At 43.8% G+C, this 18,553-nt stretch overlaps 2 protein-coding genes across 2 annotated transcripts in view; both read right to left on the reverse strand.

Annotated features, from left to right (window-relative positions):
* LOC308311406 (complex I assembly factor TIMMDC1, mitochondrial-like) overlaps nt 1-4,101 on the reverse strand; it is a 12,492-nt gene extending 8,391 nt beyond the window's left edge. Inside the window, exons 1-4 of the mRNA XM_080758095.1 lie at nt 3,956-4,101; nt 2,672-3,076; nt 1,813-1,978; nt 1,376-1,464 (exon numbers count right to left, since the gene is read on the reverse strand). Of these exons, the coding sequence (XP_080614221.1) occupies nt 1,376-1,464; nt 1,813-1,978; nt 2,672-3,027 (611 nt within the window). The 5' untranslated portion in view covers nt 3,028-3,076; nt 3,956-4,101. The remainder of the gene's footprint in view (nt 1-1,375; nt 1,465-1,812; nt 1,979-2,671; nt 3,077-3,955) is intronic.
* Nucleotides 4,102-5,592: 1,491 nt separating this feature from the next.
* On the reverse strand, nt 5,593-18,361 carry poglut1 (protein O-glucosyltransferase 1). Its single transcript, XM_080758466.1, has 11 exons — nt 18,231-18,361; nt 17,521-17,611; nt 16,497-16,640; nt 15,596-15,731; nt 13,365-13,486; nt 12,432-12,491; nt 11,530-11,629; nt 10,904-10,962; nt 9,967-10,134; nt 8,889-8,945; nt 5,593-8,609 (listed from the first exon to the last, which is right to left on the reverse strand). The coding sequence occupies exons 1-11, from the start codon at nt 18,304-18,306 to the stop codon at nt 8,453-8,455; spliced, it is 1,170 nt and encodes a 389-aa protein (XP_080614592.1). The 5' UTR covers nt 18,307-18,361; the 3' UTR covers nt 5,593-8,452.
* Nucleotides 18,362-18,553: the final 192 nt, after the last annotated feature.

Genomic DNA, 18,553 nt, shown 5'->3' on the forward strand with positions numbered 1-18,553 from the left:
GTAGACAATTGGCCCTCATTTATCAATTGAGTATAAAATCTGCCACAGATTCGAGTGTGGGTTTCGTAGTACACCCACGTCGCCACGGCATTTATAAAGTGATCGCAAACAGCTGATCCTTCCTTAATTCCGTTCTGACGTTAACAAATGTGACGGCTGAAATCTATCTGGCACGAGCTCGTTTTTGCGACATGAACACATGCAATACGACCATGGAAACCATGGTTACCATGGCTGGACTTGCTGCCCCAGCTCTCTCATACACAGACACACAGACGCACGCACGCACACGCAACTTGTTGTATCTTAAATAAATAAACCTGCATGAATTAAATAAAGCTGTAGGCCTACCCTGTCTGTTTCTCCTCTCGCTTCGCTTCCCTTGCTGCACGCCTCACCCCCCCCCCCCCCCCCCCCCCCCCGCACGCACATATCGCAATTTGCAAGCAACTGTCACTGTGTGTTGTATATTCAATTATTAAAGTATTTTTACTTGGCAGCAAGTGGCAGCAAGAGGTATCGGTATTATTCATACTAGTGCACCACTGAAGCTCACTGCGGTAAATGTACAGCATTTTAATCAAGGGCAATGAGCTACTACAGTACTTGTAATAATGTGTTCTTTAATCCCGTATTATGCGACTTTAGATAAATCACATCTTAAATCTTTCCTGTGGTAACGTTACCCAGAACTATTCGATATCGATATCAATATCGATATATTGTTTTAAATTGAGTTTTAAATCGAGCCCTTTTGAGTCCGTGGGCAGCCTGAGGAGCTCAGGCTTGATCATTCACTGTTTTGCTTTAAATCACTTTAAAACAATTTTATCAAAAAGGGCAAACCTTATTTTTTTCCTTGTTGCACTTTATATTTTACCCGTTATGCTACTGTTACTATTACTATTATACCCCGTCTGTCTGTATGTGCCACTTTCTTTTTAAAGATATGTTTTGGGGCTTTTTTGCATTTATTGATAGATTTTACAGTAGACTGACAGGAAATGGGGAGAGAGAGATGGGGAGTGACACGCGGCAAAGGCCGTCGAGATCGGGAGTCGAACCCGCGGCACGCCGTCAGGCTGGCTCAGCAGCCTAGGTGCCCAGACGGTACAGCTAAGGGCCTGTGCCCCATTTTTGAGTGGTGCAACCACTCCAAGGAACAGCAATGTACCTATGGGACTATGTCAGTACCAGTAGGGGAAAAAGTGGCGCTGTTGTGCCAGAGAGAGAGAGAGAGAGAGATAGTGTTGTACTGTTGCCTGCTAATTACAGAGAGAGAGAGAGAGAGAGAGAGAGAGAGAGAGAGAGAGAGAGAGGGGAGTTGCACCACTCAGTTCACACGTGTGATTTATTAGTATTATGTTTTGCTCACTTGAACAAAGTGACGAAAGCGGTCACCCTCCAACTCCACCTCCAGCCGTATCGGATAAAGCCCCGGATGGCAGCGTGGTGCACTGCACGCTGGACGAGAGAGGACAGAAGTGACACAGAGAGAGAGAGAGAGAGGACAAGAGAGACACAATTCAAAAGAGTATTTGGCCGCGGACACCCATCTCAAAAAAATATCTTTGTTCCAGGGACCCCCCCGGAAGCAAAGATTTTAGTTAAAAATGTCAACGTATAAAACATAAAAAAAAACATATTCAATGATTAGCGCAGATTTTCACAGAAAATAGCAGATCTACAATAGCAGATCGCTATGAGCTTGTAGATCTGCTTTTTTAAGTAAAAAATATGGTTACAAATGTGGGAAAATGTATAATACTAGCCCCTCCCCCCCTCACACACACACACACACACACAACTTACCACCGCCTCCAAACGGCTGGTGTACACATCGGCCTGGCTGAGGTGGATAAAGGTCTCTCTGGCGTGGCGTGCGGCCGGCAGGCCTCCGTAGATCATTCCTCCTACGGCCGCAGCGAAGCCGCCCTTTAGAACGTTGGTGAGCTCCTCTGGATAGCGCTGGTTCTGCCTGGAGGGACAGACCATGTGCAATTAAGAGTTATGTCTTACCTGGCGGTATATTATGCTAAGAATACTACTACTACTACTACTACTACTACTACATACTAAAACTAATACATGCTAATAATAATAGTCAATGGCGTTTTATGATAAAGTGTACCTTCTGATTAAGCTGTGGTGTTTTAGACCACGGATACTCAGCCCTTTCTTATTTGAAGGAACCCCAATTTGGAACCCTGAGACATTTTGGTCCAATATAATCTGGCATTCTTGTACATTATCTACTTGTATGTACTTAATAATCTAACTATAAATGCACCAAGTCGGTGGGTGTGTGTGTGTGTGTGTGTACGTCTGTAATCCATGTAACTCGATAACCGTTCGCCCCACCAACTTCAAATTTGACACACACGTTCCACAAATCCACACCCCCACAGGGAGTGCAGTGCCTGGTGTCGGTGCGACACACGGTCGTCCTGAACCGCCCCAAAAAGGCCAACGTTGTGAACCACTGCTTTAGTTTAGACCAAGGAATACCATGGGCGTGGGGGGATACCAAGGGCGTGGGGGGATACCAAGGGCGTGGGGGGATACCATGGGCGAGGGAGAATAAAATCTGATTGGTAAAAACACTGACAGAGCAGGAACAACAACAACAACAACAACAACAACATCAAAGGGACAGTAGTATAGCACTGACTCCCGGTCGAAGAGGTCCTTGAGGCGGTCCCAGCCCGTGTCCGGGAACTCGGGTTTTCCGATGAGCCTCGGCACGTCGTTGATACTAGGGACGATAGGAGGTGCGGCGGCGGGGGCGGGGGAGGAGGAGGAGGGGGGCGCCTGTGCCTCGTCGTCAGCTGCATGGACCCGGGGGAGCGGGAAGCAGCAGGAGGAGGAGGAGAAAAGAGGAGACGGAGAAGTGGAAGCCGGCCTAGTCGCGATCTGGAGATTAAGCCAGCGCCCGGTGAGAAGCGCGCCACCGCCGCCGCCCCGGGGCCCCGAATCCGTCTGGGCTGCCTGGCCCTCCACCGCCGCGGGCCACGGCCCAGGATCCATCACCGCGGAGACACGGGACACACACGCTTCAGTTGTCACGACGAGGAGGCTGCAGAGAGTGGAGGGTGTGTGTGGGGGAGAGAGAGAAGAGTGAGACACACAAACACATGGCCATCACGGGATGGCACTCACTACATCTGCATCTAAAATAAACAGCCTGGAGGCATTTTGGGGTTTGCATATCGCCGCCATCTGCATTCTGTTCAATGATATACGCTGAAATCCCCTCCATGTTAGTTTATCCGTTTGAGAACTCTGAGTGAGAGCGTACATACTTAATGCATCAGGTCCAGGGGGGGTCACCAATGTGTCTGTGTCCAAATGTTAGATTTTCTTTTTAAGACACCATTATATTGATTCTTATTTTTATCATAAGACCCAGTTACTGAATGTCAAGTTTTCTTCAGAATTGTGTATATTGTAGAATCTGATTTACATTAGGAGTCCCTTAACTCTGAGAGTGTACACACTAGGTCCATTAAGGTTCCATCTGTACACTCTCAGAGTTACACACCTGTTATGGTCATTCTTTGTGTACGATTGTCCGCTTATTTTGTATATCCACCACAAGCCATCACGGCTATGACCCCTGAAGGGTCCATTTGGTAATAGAATGTCTACCCTACCCTCTCAGTCTTAGAGTTATGGACACTATGGATTTCAAAAGATGTTTTTTTTTTGTTGCAGCCCTTGATGATATAAAAGACCTCATTTACCTGCTGTGTGTGCTTTATGTATCATTGTACACACTGAGCATTAGAAATCAAAAAATGGAGCAGTATATTAACAAAATATTAATAATAGCATGTATTATAACAGCAGAGTATAACAGAGTATAATAGTAACAGCAGTACTGTACCTGACTGTCATAGGCTGTCATTACATGAGCTATAGCATTAGCCTCTTAGCATTCTGTCACACAGCTTACCGGTGGACAGCAGTGTTCCATTCACTGCCCGCATCACAGACTAGCAGCACCAAGGTTGGCTCTCTTGCTGACGGCTTTCTCAGATCTGTCTATATATTATCTACTGATAACTACACACTATTCATGTCCTTGTAGTTCTTCATTTATGAACCCGGATTCAGTCACTATGCCGACCCTTCACCTTGACTGTGTGCTGCAGTAGCACGTCATGTGTGAAAACAGTGAAAACAGCGACGCTTGGTGGAGGAGGACCGAATGTTCAACGTGAAAATTGTATTCACAGTTTGTAGAACAGATTTTGGGTACAGTTCAAAAGAAAATACAGGCCAATAGAAAAACTGCTAATGAGGATATAACCAGGGTCCTCCATTTTCAATCCATCACAACATTTAAAGATGGAATAAAAGGAAATCATACAGTTAAAGAAAGTTATTAAAAAGGGGGGGGGGGAATAGTGGGGTATCAGTTGGAAATGGTGAAACAATCAGCTGTGAAAGTTTTAACTGATAACATTTACCAATGAAACAAATAGGCTGTCATTGTAAAAACACATTACCTGGGAAATGTTTTCATGCAGGTACAAAGGATGTGTGATGCCAGCATTACTATTCAATCTTGCAATAGACTGGGTTAGACTCATGAGGAGAGCCACAGAAGACAATGCAAGGCAAGACGGATACAATGGACCCTGCATTTCACCATTGAAGAACTTGACTTAGGATGAACTCGCCCTTACTGTATGTCACACACACACACACACACACACACACACACACACACACACACACACCCCTTCAAAAAAACAGACACAAATTGGACTGATCGTTAACAATAAAACCAAAATCATGCCCATCAACACCAATTCACCAACACATATAACAATAGAGGAACAGGTATTGTAAAATACAGATCACTTCACATATCTTGGAAGCATCATTCACCACGATGGGGGAAGCTAACTATAGGTTTTGAATGTCCTTATAAGGACATTCAAAACCGGATCAACAAAGCATACACAACCTTCATAAGACAAATCTGGAAATCAAAGCAATACAGCACAAATACAAAACTCCCGATTTACCAAAGCTGCGTACTCTCAACACTACTATACGGTGCCGAATGCTGCAAAACAGAAAACGACATCCATAAACTATAAACTATCCACTTATTTATATATAATGGACAAACGCAGGTGAACCTGGATTGGCCATGTCCTCAGAATGGTCAACAACACATTACACTGGACGCCAGGAAGAAAGGCAGGCCTAAAAGGACATGGCGTAGCTCGTAGGACAAGGAGGAGGAGCTCCAGCAACATCATCAGAGCTGGGGGACCATAGAGAAGATGCAAGTGGAGGAACTTTGTTGCTGCCCTATGCGCCAGCCAGCGTAACGGGGATAAATAATGATTTCATAGTTCATACTATATTATTTCCTCCATTAGATTTGCATCGTGTTATTGCCTGTGGGCATCTGCCAGTTTCTTTCCTTCTCCTACGCAGTTGTACTAAACGTGATAAAATATTAATGACCAAACACCAAAGCAAGGCAACCAATAGGAATATAAAAGGAACCATGGATATTGTTCAACAGAAATGCAAGAACGCAATAGTAAGAAAAAAAGATGCAACTTGAGCTTCAGATTTTCATAATATTTAATGGTTTTACATAATGAAAAGACAATTCTAAAAAAAAAAAAAAACAATTCCCATCACAAGCATTTGATATTCTAATGTAGGCCTATTCGTGGTTATCAAGGACATCTTTATTCCTTCTCGGCATTTTCATAAGATGACCCTTTGATAAAATAAAAGGTCTGTGAGGTCGGTGACTAAACCCAACTGCGCCGTTAGTACAGACTTGTCATTATGAGTATGAGAGCTTAGTCAGGACAAAGATGTTTTGTTACAGACTTAACTCTACTCAATAGTCAGTCGGGTGTCATATTCATGTTTACTATCATCAAGTCATTTCCTGCAAACCACAAGCGAGTGTGATGTAAATATTGAGAGCTTTGTTTTAGTATTATATAAAAAAAAGAAATACATCAATACAACCAAGTAAGTACCTCATCAACACCACCACATCCCATTACAGTAACTCAAAGAGTGTAAACAGCGAGAACTTGGCTTATAGGCAAAAGAATGTGAATACTAAAACATATTCAATACGCTGGTACCGCTATTAACTCATCGTGGCAGGTTCTCTATGAGGATATGTTATTTTAAAATCAACAGCACATTTAGTGTTTCCCGTAAGGTTTCTGTATGTCTTAATAAAAAGAAATTGCTTTACGTTGGCACTTAGTGTAGAATTAAGTACTGATAAGTTGAGTTGACACAATTAAAAAGCATAAGGCAGATAGGACTCAAATGACATTTTAGACTGTTTCCATCAAACAAACAAAACATGCAAGTCTGGCTGTGGATCAAACTTATCAAGCTGGTAATGTTCTTCCCGCAGCTCACTAGAGAGCGCTGTGGCAATGATATCAGGCAGGTTTTCTAAACTGTGGCTATTTGACTGGCTGTTTGGTGTCACTCACTGAGCAAGACAATTTGCTCTGAAACACTAATCCCCCCCTGCCACCAAAAAATAATAATCGTCGAGTATTGGCATACACAGCCAGGGAAAATAAAATATTCCCAAAAATATGATTTCCCGTTGAGTGACACCACAATATTTGATCTATCACACAGTTCATCAACACTAAATAATACAATCTGAATAGGCAACGCGTGTGTGTTGGTCAAATGGTCAATACAAAGGTATTGAACCCAGTGACTACGAGAGGGAGAAAATATCCTCTAGGCTGTTGCTGGCTCTTCTTTTATATGTGTATACATAAATTCATAAAAGGACCACTTCACCACTAACCCTCACCCTCACTAATAATCATGAAAAAAAAAGAGTGCAATTTTTTTCTACTCGGTCTGTGTCTCATAGGAGGGCTGTGGGCAGTTCAGAAACCGTCTCCCAGTGACATCATCGATGGGGAATACAATCCAATAGAAACTGCAGGGTTTGGCTTCCAATGCGAAAATGGAAGCCATCGTTCTCACGATAATGAAAATCAAAATATTTTTGTTTAAAAAAGAATCTGCCTAATGATGCCGCCACTGGAAGACTGTTTCTAAACTGCCCACAGCCGTCCTATGAGACACAGACTGAGTAGAAAGAATCGTGCCATTTTTTCATGATTATTAGTGATGACCCATTATATGAAGATAGGTTGAAAAGTGGTCCTTTAAACAATGAACTAAAATGAAATTGAATTGCCCTGGTCCATTACTTTCTATGAACAATATTAGCCCAGTGTCAACGTAAAGGAATGAGATATAATCCATTGTCTCGGTGAAAGACAATTCAGTGGGAACTGGGAAGACAGAAATGATGTGTCCTTGGATTATCAGACTGTAGTGACATCGTCAACACCAATAGCTAATTCTAAACTGGTAACAGCCAGTTTAGCCCGACTTGATACCAGCAATAGCATATCCAGCATTTAATATAAATCAGACCCGTCTGAAGTGAGTGGTGCTGCACTGTACAAGCCCTCCTCCCTGGCCTGTGTATGTCTGTGTCTGTGTGTTAGGCTGTGCAACAGTGCCACTTGGTGGTGAACAAACGCTATAACGCTATTTTCGTGCTCGGACAGACACAGGGACCAAGGGACACACATAGCTGTCTATAGGAGTGGTTGCACCACTCAAAAATGTAAATAAACTCATACTGTATCTCTGCTAACTGCACATCCAAGCCGGGGTGAGCAGTGGAACAATGAATTCATCATAAGTGTAAGATCGTTCAAGTTAACACAAATTAGTTCATGGTGGCAACAACGGTAGACTCTCATGACATTTCATTAGCGGCTGTCCCAGACAAACTTGGGGAAACTGCCTGGAAATCCACATTCTCTGCCGTTTTAAGTCATCATACATATGCATGGAATAAAGCAAATTCAAATCTCAATGTTTTAGGCCGACCAGCTGAAGAAATCATGACATTTTCTGAGACCATTCATGTTTCTGGAAGAGGCTTCTAAAACTTGTATTCTATTGCTAGTTTGATCACCTCAAATACTCTTTCATCTTAAAAAATAACTAATGACTGAAAATAGCCAATCTACAAGCTCAAAACACATCGCAGTGCGACGTGTTGTGAGCTTGTAGATTGGCTATTTTCGGTGCGCAGCAAGCTTTCACATAATACACGCTTGGCTTCTATGGAATCCAAACGACTGCGACTGAGAACTTTAAATCGATGCATATGTTTTTGGACTGTGACTTAAGTGCTTGAGAAATAAAACAAAAGAACACATTGGTAGTAGTGTTATTTCACCTGATGGGGGGGAATGAAGACTTTGTCCACTGTGGACAGCAAATAAAGCCTCTCTCTCTCAAACTACAGCTGCTGAAGTGTCTCCTGGAGGTTTTAGCTCCGTGTCTCCTATAGGTTTAAAGTTTCTATCCCGTTGCTGGCCCGTGTCTCCGGCCGCTAGAGCTCCGTCCTGCTGGGTTTGTGTACTATCTGGTTGCAGGAGGCCTTCCTCTTGGGCTTGTACTGCAGCAGACGGCTGAAGTCGCTCAGGAGTCTCTCCCAGTAGCACGACACGTCCTCCATACGCAGGTGGTCCAGGATGAACTTCTGGCCCCTGTGTGAGGAGAGCGGGGGAGGGAGAGAGAAGGCCATAGTGAAACAGTTACTCATTTGCATTTGTGTGTGTGTGTGTGTGTGTGTGTGTGTGTGTGTGTGTGTGTGTGTGTGTGTGTGTGTGTGTGTGTGTGTGTGTGTGTGTGTGTGTGTGTGTGTGTGTGTGTGTGTGTGTGTGTGTGTGTGTGTGTGTGTGTGTGTGTGTGTGTGTGTGCGCGCGTGCGCGCGTGTGTGCGTGTGCGCGAATTAAAGTGAAAATGTGTCAAACTGGCTACTGTACCTTATGGCAATTTCCTGTGCAATGGCATCATTTTCCTGGACATACTGAAGCAGTTCTCTGAACAGGAAAGAAAGCAACATTAAAAACATGTCAGGCAGTTAACACGTTTGATGCTTTAGACAAGTACTCGTCCTGTCAAATAAATACGCTTGGTGTTCAGGACTAGTATACTCGTTCTAAGGCGTTTAATATCGATATAAGAATGCCTCGCTGTTTTGTTTCTGTTTATGCATATCCATTAGCTTCTGTATTAGCTAGGGTCTTTCAATGCCGTTTTCTCGGAAACTGGCGCTGGCAATGCGGCCTCTGATCACGTGGCACCCAGGTACTACCACTTTTGTCCACCAGGTGGCACTCAGTGTTAAAGCAACGGTTCTCAAAGTGGGGTCCACGGATCCCACTGGGTCCTTGAGGGGGTTTCAGGGGGGTCCCCAAGCTATAATTATGAACCAAATTGACCTTTATAGGTCTGTAACTCTTAAGAGTGTACAAATAGGTATGTGGCTTAAAACCCATTTTGGGGCAGGAACCAGTTTTGGTGTTAGCATTATGTCGCACTTTAGTTATTGAAAAATATCAGATCTACAAGCTCATAGCGCGCCACCGAGTGGCGCGCTACGAGCTTGTAGGTATGCTATTTTGGAAAAGTCGAAGAACCACTGACATAGAAACATAGCTTTTTCAGAAAACTGTCAGGATGTAGAAGACATTTTTAGAATCTGATCTCAGGTCAGAATGGGGTTAATGCAAACCAAACTGGGGGTTCATGAAATGAAAAGCTTCGAGATCCACCGTTTTAAAGTCAGAACCTCGAGTCGTAGTGAGCAACAAATGAGTCACCTGACGTCAGAGAGGTCCTGTCTGAGGGGGATGTAGTGGACCCAGGGCCGGAGCTGGGAGCAGGAGAACTCACCTGACGTCAGAGAGGTCCTGTCTGAGGGGGATGTAGTGGACCCAGGGCCGGAGCTGGGACCCAGGGCCAGAGCTGGGAGCAGGAGAACTCACCTGACGTCAGAGAGGTCCTGTCTGAGGGGGATGTAGTGGACCCAGGGCCGGAGCTGGGAGCAGGAGAACTCACCTGACGTCAGAGAGGTCCTGTCTGAGGGGGATGTAGTGGACCCAGGGCCGGAGCTGGGCGTAGAAGAACTCCTGCCACTCGTCTCCGACATGGAACACCAGAGAGCCGCACAGGAACAGGTGCTTGAGGCGGAAACTGGCCGCCACGCCGCGAAAGTTGAACAAGTATCTGTGTAACAAGGTCGAAGACAAGACAATTGAGAGCTATAGATAAATACTTGCACTGTGCACAATGCATGGCATGAAGCTATAAAAAAAAAAACATCTCATGACTGAAATCAGAGTAGGATTGAATCTGTGGTTTGTGAAACAGCGTGAAAGTTTCCTAAACAATGAACTAATAAGTAAGGGCCGTGATGTTTAGATGCCATCATTCTGTTTCTAGATTGAGGCTTTACTTTTATGATATCCGAGAGAACTTTAACCCATTTTGTCCTGAGATCAGATTCTAAAAATGTCAGTTTCTATGTCAGTCGATTTTTCAAAAATAGCAGACCTACAAGCTCGCTCATAGCGCGCCACTATGAGCTTGTAGATCTGCTATTTTTCAATAGCTAAAGCATAACATGATGCCAACACAAAAAGGGGTCCCCCCCCCCCCCCCCCCAAAAAAAATGGATTAATCCATGACAATGTCTCACGGGTACATATACCTGTAACTTAATGATGAAATCATCAAAATCATGAGCTCAACTTTCTTTAAAAACACAGCACGAGTTATTAGCAGAGATTGTAATATTATGTACAAAACATAACACACGACTTGCACCGATCTAAAACACCCAATTAGTTTGATAATCCTATAATAGATTTGTATAAAGAACTTGTTCTTGCGGTTAACACTCTTGCCTGTGGGATCACATGTAACTCTACCATTAGCCGTCTCATTCTCTCCATTAAAGCATCCTTTGTCTCCGCTCTGAAGAGGACATGCTTACTTGTATTTACAGTGATCCACCAACGGTATCTCCTTGGCTGGAGGTCTCCCCAATGTGTCCTAAAAGACAAGAGAAAGACAGAAAATAAATCTAGGATGATCTCCTTCTAAGCACAGCAACAATGTAACCTACAGTATGGATGGCTCTACGATAATATATAGATGCAAACATATCCAAAGCAATATATAAAATAAACAGCTACCAAATACCATGCAGCCTAATTATCACAAACAACGTACCCAGGTAATTAGTTGTTTGTTTTCCCTTTGCCTCAAGCAGAGGATAGGTGGCGTTTACATTAACCACAAACAGAAGTGTTTAAAAGTGAAAGCCTTTCTGTGTTAAGCCCCACCCGGCGTACACTGTACAGTATGTGGACCGTGGTGACATTGATCAATTCTTGATAAAAAGCTTCCAATATATTATTTAGGCCCCAAAATCTATAAATCTCACACTATTATAAGGCAACCGGCCGGTTCCACGCACTGCACACGGTGCCCTTTTTTTCCCACTTGAGCACCTGCCCCTCTAAATGTCTGTGCACGCCACTGCCACGCGGGAACAGTATGTCACGCAAAATAAAATGAATGCTCATTTCATAACGTCAACGTTGACATGAGACCGACCCGGTCAGACTTCCAGGCCTGGTTCTTGGTGTACTCGGCGTCGACCAGCTCTGGAGCCTCTCTGGACAGCAGTATCAGAGGATCCCGCTCCGGGCTGGTCCTACAAGGACAAATGCATAAGCTTCACTTTTCATGCCACCAGTTACATACTTTTATGGAGCATTTTTAATAGAAGACACGTGAACGAGTCAGAGAAAAGTGTCTGGTGTGACGTGCGATAGGAAAGTATCGGCAAGGAATGAAAGGGAAGGAATGTGGTGGTGAGACCAGCTATGTTGTATGCAGGGCTTAAAGCCAAAACAAATCCCAAGACTGAAAATGATTTTTTGCACATCTGCAATGATCTCATTAAATGACCCCTATGAAATCCTCAGGACTGAAATCCGTCCCCATGACTGAGAACTTTAAGCCCTGTGTATGTTTTAGAGACAGTCGCACTGAGGAAAAGACAGGAAGCAGAGCTGGAGGTAGCGGGGACTAAAATGTGGAGGTTCTCTCTGGAACGAGTACATCAGAGGGACAACGCAATGTCAGATGTTTTGGAGATAAAGCCAGAGAGGCCAGACCGAGATGGTTTGGACACGAGGAAGGATAGCGAGAAGTATATCAGTATACGTCGAGGTTGGAAATGCCAGGCAGGAGGCCTAGAGGAAGACCAAAGAAGAAGATTTATGCTAAGTTAGTCGGTGTGAGAGAAAAGGAGGCAGAGGACAGGGTGAGATGGCGACCCCTGAAGGGAAAAGGAGAAGAGCACAATGAACGCATGAAGTAAACCGATTGAACACTTTTTTTTCATGCAACACATTTAATATTTATGGAGACTTTACACTAGGCTAGTGATAATAAGCAGTATAATGCTGTGGTAATATTGTGTGTTCTGTATTAATGTGCTTTAGACTGACCTGGAGCCTCTAAAGAATCCTCGGGGCTCTTTCCTCTTCCATGGCCACTGTGCCGCAGACCTAACAGAAACGACCAGTTACCACCAACAGTAGTAGTAGTAAACAAAACAACATGCACAGTACATCCCAGAAGAAATCCCATAGTTGGATCATTCTTGAATTTCTATTCAATATTTTATAGCCACGGTCTTTGAGCCTTTTTGGCGTTGCTGAGAGTGTACGAAGGGACCATTACGCATCGATTATCTTGCTTCCATTGGTACACTCCCCCACAGAGTTATGGGGGTCTAATGCAGTGGTGCCAAAACTTTTCAGGTCGAGACCCAAAAGAGAGATTAGACGTTTGCTAAAAAAAATAGCAGATCTACAAGCTCACAACGTGCCACTTTGCGCCGTGTTGTGAGCTTGTAGATGTAGACGGGCTATTTTCACTAGTACTATGACATTTATTTTTCTTCATGACGTTTTTCATGAAATTCTTCATGAAATTACTGAAAGGATTTGGGAAACGGTGGTCAACACATTCCAAACTGGCAGTCCTTGAAATGAACCCATTCGGTGCGGGAACACCCTTTTGGTGTTTTAAGCATTGTGTTATACTTTAGCTATTGAAATATAGCAGATCTACAAGCTCATAGAGCTCATAATGAGCTGGCTGCTACGGCGAGCTTGTAGAGCTTGTAGATCTGCTATTTTTCAAATATCGTGAAAATGTGGCCCAAATCTTTGAATAATATATTCTTTCAGAGCGAACGTTATTAACTCAAATCTTTGCTTCTGGGGGGGGTCACTGGAACAACATATTTTCAGACAGAGGTCCGCGGCCAAATACAGACAATTCTGGCGGTCCTTGCCTCGAAAAAGGTTGAGAACCAACTGACATACAGAAACATAGCGTTTTTCAAGAAGACGTTCTGTAAGTTAAAAGCTTACTTTTTCAGGTCGTCCCTCATCAGGTCCCATCGTCCCAGTCCAGTGGGGTAGATGGGCCACACAGCAGGGCCTCCCTCCCAGAAGGTCCACGCGGGGTACATGATGTCCTGGTAGTCAGCCGTCTGCAACGCCACAGCAGCACGTCACACAACCCATTCTGACCCGAGATCAGATTCTAAAAATGTCTTCTACATCCTGACAGTTTTCATTCTGACCCGAGATCAGATTAAAAAAATGTCTTTTTGAAAATGACAAGTTTTCTGAAAAAGCTATGGTTCTATGTCAGTCGTTCTTCGCTTTTTCAAAAAATAGCAGACCTACAAGCTCGTAGCGCGCCACTCGGTGGCGCGCTATGAGCTTGTAGATCTTCTCTTTTTCAATAGCTAAAGCATAACATAATGCTAACACCAAAAAGGGGTTCCCGCCCAGGATGGGTTAAGCAAACCACGGCTACGGCAGTCCACTCCGAGCAACCCGGAAATGGATCAGCGCTCGATAAGATAAACCCGCTCGCCGTCGCAGCCGCTCCTACTGCGGCAGAACCTACACGTACACGTATAGTGTCTACAACGATGTCATAACCATGTTTATTGAAATAAACTGTCATACATTTACACCTCTCTCTGCTGTGTAATCTGCTGTATAATGTTATTGGCACAAGAAATAACATTAATGCCATATGTTGTCATAATAGCCATGATTATTAAAACAGTTTTAGAATAGCACAAATTGCTCCAGCACCGTCCTCTTTCCACTGCTGATCATGTCCAGCGCATGTTTAAAAAAAACGAGTTTTCGACAAGTTAGCTGACGCGCGACAGGGTGTACTTTGAGGTTGATAGTTACTCAGAAGGTTGCGAAATCTAGGGACGTCATGACATTTTTAGTTGATGTTTAGTCATTCAAATAATTGCGATTAGGGTTGGCGAAAGGGCCGTGTCCCCTATAGGGTAGGTACCGCCACAAAATACATGCAGTAATCCTGGTCTATATAGTCTAAACTGCCTACTCCTGGCCAGCCGGTGAGCCGGGGCGCCTGATCAAAATGATTGTGATCAGGGAATTATGTAATAATTGTGACAGGTCTATCGCAGTGGTTCCTAAACATTTTAGCTCAATACCCAAAAATAAAAATGGATGTTTGCCCGTGACCCACACTAGTGAAAATAGCAGATCTACAAGCTCACAACACTACATTTTCACTACTTCTCAAACATGTGTCGTCTAATTTATGGAATTTCTTCACGAAATTACTGAAAAGAAAATCATTGAATTTTGTTTTTAATTCATGAAAATCTTTAAATCCCATTTGTCCATGACCCACAAATGGGTCCCGACCCACTGTTTGGGAAACGGTGGTCTATTGCATGTACTGTGTGTGTGTGTGTGTGTGTGTGTGTGTGTGTGTGTCGCCACTCACGCCCATCGGTGGCGTCAAGTACACTCAAGATGCGTTCCCCTTTCTGAATGACATGACGTCAGGCTACCCGTCTGTGACTGCTGAAGGAAGTGCTGTGTCGGCGTCTGAGGCAGCAGCCTGGAGGAGCGACGGTGTTTGCTAAGGCCCGCCGCGGTACTGCGCCTTGTTTTGGTCTCTACACTATAGCCCTTGGAGTTTATGTCGTTTGTCGCACGGACACCTTTTGGAGCTACGATCGGAGAGAGGATCATCAGTGCACTGAGAGGACAGCTTTCCCCCGGATCGTAATGTGATCGTAAGGAGGACACCCTCAGAACAGTGGGGATTTAAACTTTCCATCCGTGAGTAAACCGGTAAATCCGTGCAAACAAACAGAGCTCAGCCGAGGGGTTGGTTATGAACTGGTACCTGGGTTTACAAGGAGTCGGGTTTTGTGCACACTGCACAGTGGATATTATAAACGGGAGCTGTATGAGAACTGAACTATTTGTACTTACAATCTAATATAATCTAATCTGATAATATCTAATATACAATCTAAACTGACATTTTCGGTGTCTGTGCTTTATTCCATGTGTCAAGTGACTTTAAAGGGTGTGTAGTGTGGTGTGGATCACGTAAGCTGCACAGCCTTATGAAACGGTTTAACTTCTGAACATTGAACTTTTTTTGCCAGGTTACAAAAGCCTGGCTGGCACCCCAGCGCATTTTCTATCAAACCGTTACAGTGTGTGTGTGTGTGTGTGTGTGTGTGTGTGTGTGTGTGTGTGTGTGTGTGTGTGTGTGTGAAGGACGGCCTACAGGGTCTGACCTTACTGAAAGAGAAGACGGGCAGGATTGGCTGAACCCAGCCGGGGACCTGAGGGTAATCTCTAACGTTCACCACCATCTCTACGTCAGGCAGCCGCTCGATCACCTGCAGGATGAAATGTTCCACTCCGCTGCACCTGAAAGCAAAGGGAACAACGCAACAACTATTAACCCATTCTGACCTGAGATCAGATTCTAAAAATGTCTTCTACATCCCGACAGTTTTCTGAAAAAAAAGCTATGTTTCTATGTCAGTCGTTCTTCGATTTTTCAAAAATAGCAGACGTACAAGCTCGTAGCGCGCCACTCGGTGACGCGCTATGAGCTTGTAGATGTGCTATTTTTCAATAGCTAAAGCATTTCAAGTCCAGTGAAAATCCTCTCGCTTGCGCCAGGCATTATGGTTATGATTTTCAAAGCATAACCGATTCTTTTGAAACGCGGGATACCACAGATTCAAGGGACGTTGTTTTGTGTCAAAATGTGACTTCAGAGGACAAAGAGTCGTCGATGTGGATTTAGATGGTGGTTAAAAAGGTTTTGAACTTCCCACTCTGGGTACTTCTATAGAAGACATGCTGACTTCTATGGAATCCAAGTGACTGAAAATCAGTCATGGCGACATAGAACATGAAATCATGAGTACTGGAGTGGACGATGCCATACTTTGGCAGCAAATCTATATTTTAGCTTTAGTCATGGTCTCTTGAAACGTTTTCATTTCGTTTGAGTAACATTTTAGTCACCTGGAATATTTTAGTGTCGTTTTAGTCATCATGGCATAGTTTTCACGTAGTTGTCGTCAGTGAAAAAAAAGGTAGTCTACGAACATTTTTCGTCATAGTTTTAGTCGACAAAACGACATCAAAGTGGCTTGTTGATTTGCCCTTGATTTGTCTCACCTGGCCGGGAACATGCAGTTGTGCTCCCTGTACAGTTTGTGTCCAATGATCTGGTAGTGGGTGCCCACCCCTCGGCCAATGGTGGCCTCCATGAGGTCCAGGGACACCCCCCCTTTGAACAGCCGCAGGTCATCCTGCAGGACACTAAAACACAGAGAGAGGATTGGTCTCACAGAGCAGTCACATGACGTAAAGTACGGCCGTATTAGCTGCTTTACCCATTTACACCAGACTGGAAGATGGAGAATCCGTTAAAAATCCTTTTTGCAAAAATGAATATATGTTAATGACTTTTAGAAGATTTAGAACACTTTCCTGGGGGTCTTTATGTGTGCAACATGTGGTTTTAGATATATATATATATTTCTTTTTTAAACTTTGTTTATGTTTTAGATATTTTTTTTATTTAGCAGTGAGCCCAGTGTCTCTGGACACTTACTTCCTTAACTACGTTGTTGTCTCAGTAAGACAGTCCTCCCCCTATCCACAAGGAGGAGCAGTGCACTTAAGCATTATGGGATGTTTGGGGACCTTGACATGAAAAGGTTTGAACACCACGGATATAGAAACATAACGTTTGTAGGATTTAGAAGACTTTTGGAGTATCGGGTCCTCAGGTCTTAATGGGTTAAGTGTATGCTGTATTCATCTGCTGAATAAAGTAGTACCCAATGAATAAGTCATATCAGCCAACACTCAAATGTCAGGTCCTGGATAATCAGAAAATTGCTGACAGTTAATACTAACAAGCCTTTTACCAAGTCGGCTCAGCCTGGTATTCCTAAACGTAAGCTATGTAAAGTGCTTAAACGGTCACAACTAACGGTATTCCTATAACCTCAGTAAAACGGTGCCAAAACCTAACCCTATTCCTAAACTTAACCCCGGTAAATCTATGACTAACCCTAAACGTATGTCTACCCTTATTCTCAGTAAAACAAATACAAGAAGAGCACTCTAGACTGTGTGATGTCGTCAGGGGGGGGGGAAAGCCTATTGATTTCTAGTACAGTATCTAAGCCACCTTAGATGACAGCTGCAGTTGACTGGGCTGCAAGCACGGTGCTCCTCCACAGCTTTGGAGATTTGGTCCTGATATCTCTGCCACTTTTTACCTGAACACACACACACACACACACACACACACACAGACACACACACATTCCTCTTGTTAATTCGCCGTTTGTTTCTTCTGTTATGCTATAGCATATTTTCGTTAACATCGGTATATGCACTTTACTTCAGTTTTCAGTTCAGTCACTTTATTGACACAAGGAGAAAAATTATATTTGCAGCCAGGAGTAAAAAATATAAAGTACTGTACGACAGTCCCCCGTACACCACACACACGCGCACGCTATTAAATAGCTACTAACTATTGTAAGACTTGTGGCTCAGTGACTGTGTATGAAAACAGTTTTGTCCATCCAACTACCCCTGCATTTGTGTGTGAGTGAATCTACACCAAGTATAATTAAGTATTAATAATATTGTACTTTATTTACTAGACTACATTTATTTCAAATAATGTGTGACAGCTTTACTTACTTAGAAGATTTAGAAGAACAAAGCCGATATCATTGCTTCAATTTCATTTAGCTTTAGCTCATTAGCCATGCTAGCTAACAACAATGTGATGAATGACTTTAAAACTGTTGGTATATAACTCAAACCAGGAATGGCACTCAGCAGCTAAATCAATGCTGTTATAGTTGCTGTAGTGTTGGTTCCTACCTGAAGCATTGAGCACGCAGAAACAACACATTTGTAACAACACAAGGACAACAATCCGCAACCTCAGCCGCTCCATGTTCAGTTTCTCTGTGCTCTGCCAGAGCCTTAGATTAGATATATGGCTCTGTGCTCTGCTAGTCTGGACTCTGGACCATAGAGTATAACAAAAGGATAGAGACCGAACTGGAGCGTTAGCCCCGCCCCCCCGCTATTAATTTCGATGAAGTTGCTCAGTGGCGTTTTGAAGCACCCGGAAGACTCCCGGAGAGCGGAAGTTTAGCCAAGGCCCAGTTTTGGAGAATTGAGGTCCGTGCTTTTCACGT

Source organism: Protomyctophum bolini (assembly GCF_963924005.1).
Source record: "Protomyctophum bolini genome assembly, chromosome: 24".
In the NCBI taxonomy this organism is placed as follows: Eukaryota; Metazoa; Chordata; class Actinopteri; order Myctophiformes; family Myctophidae; genus Protomyctophum; species Protomyctophum bolini.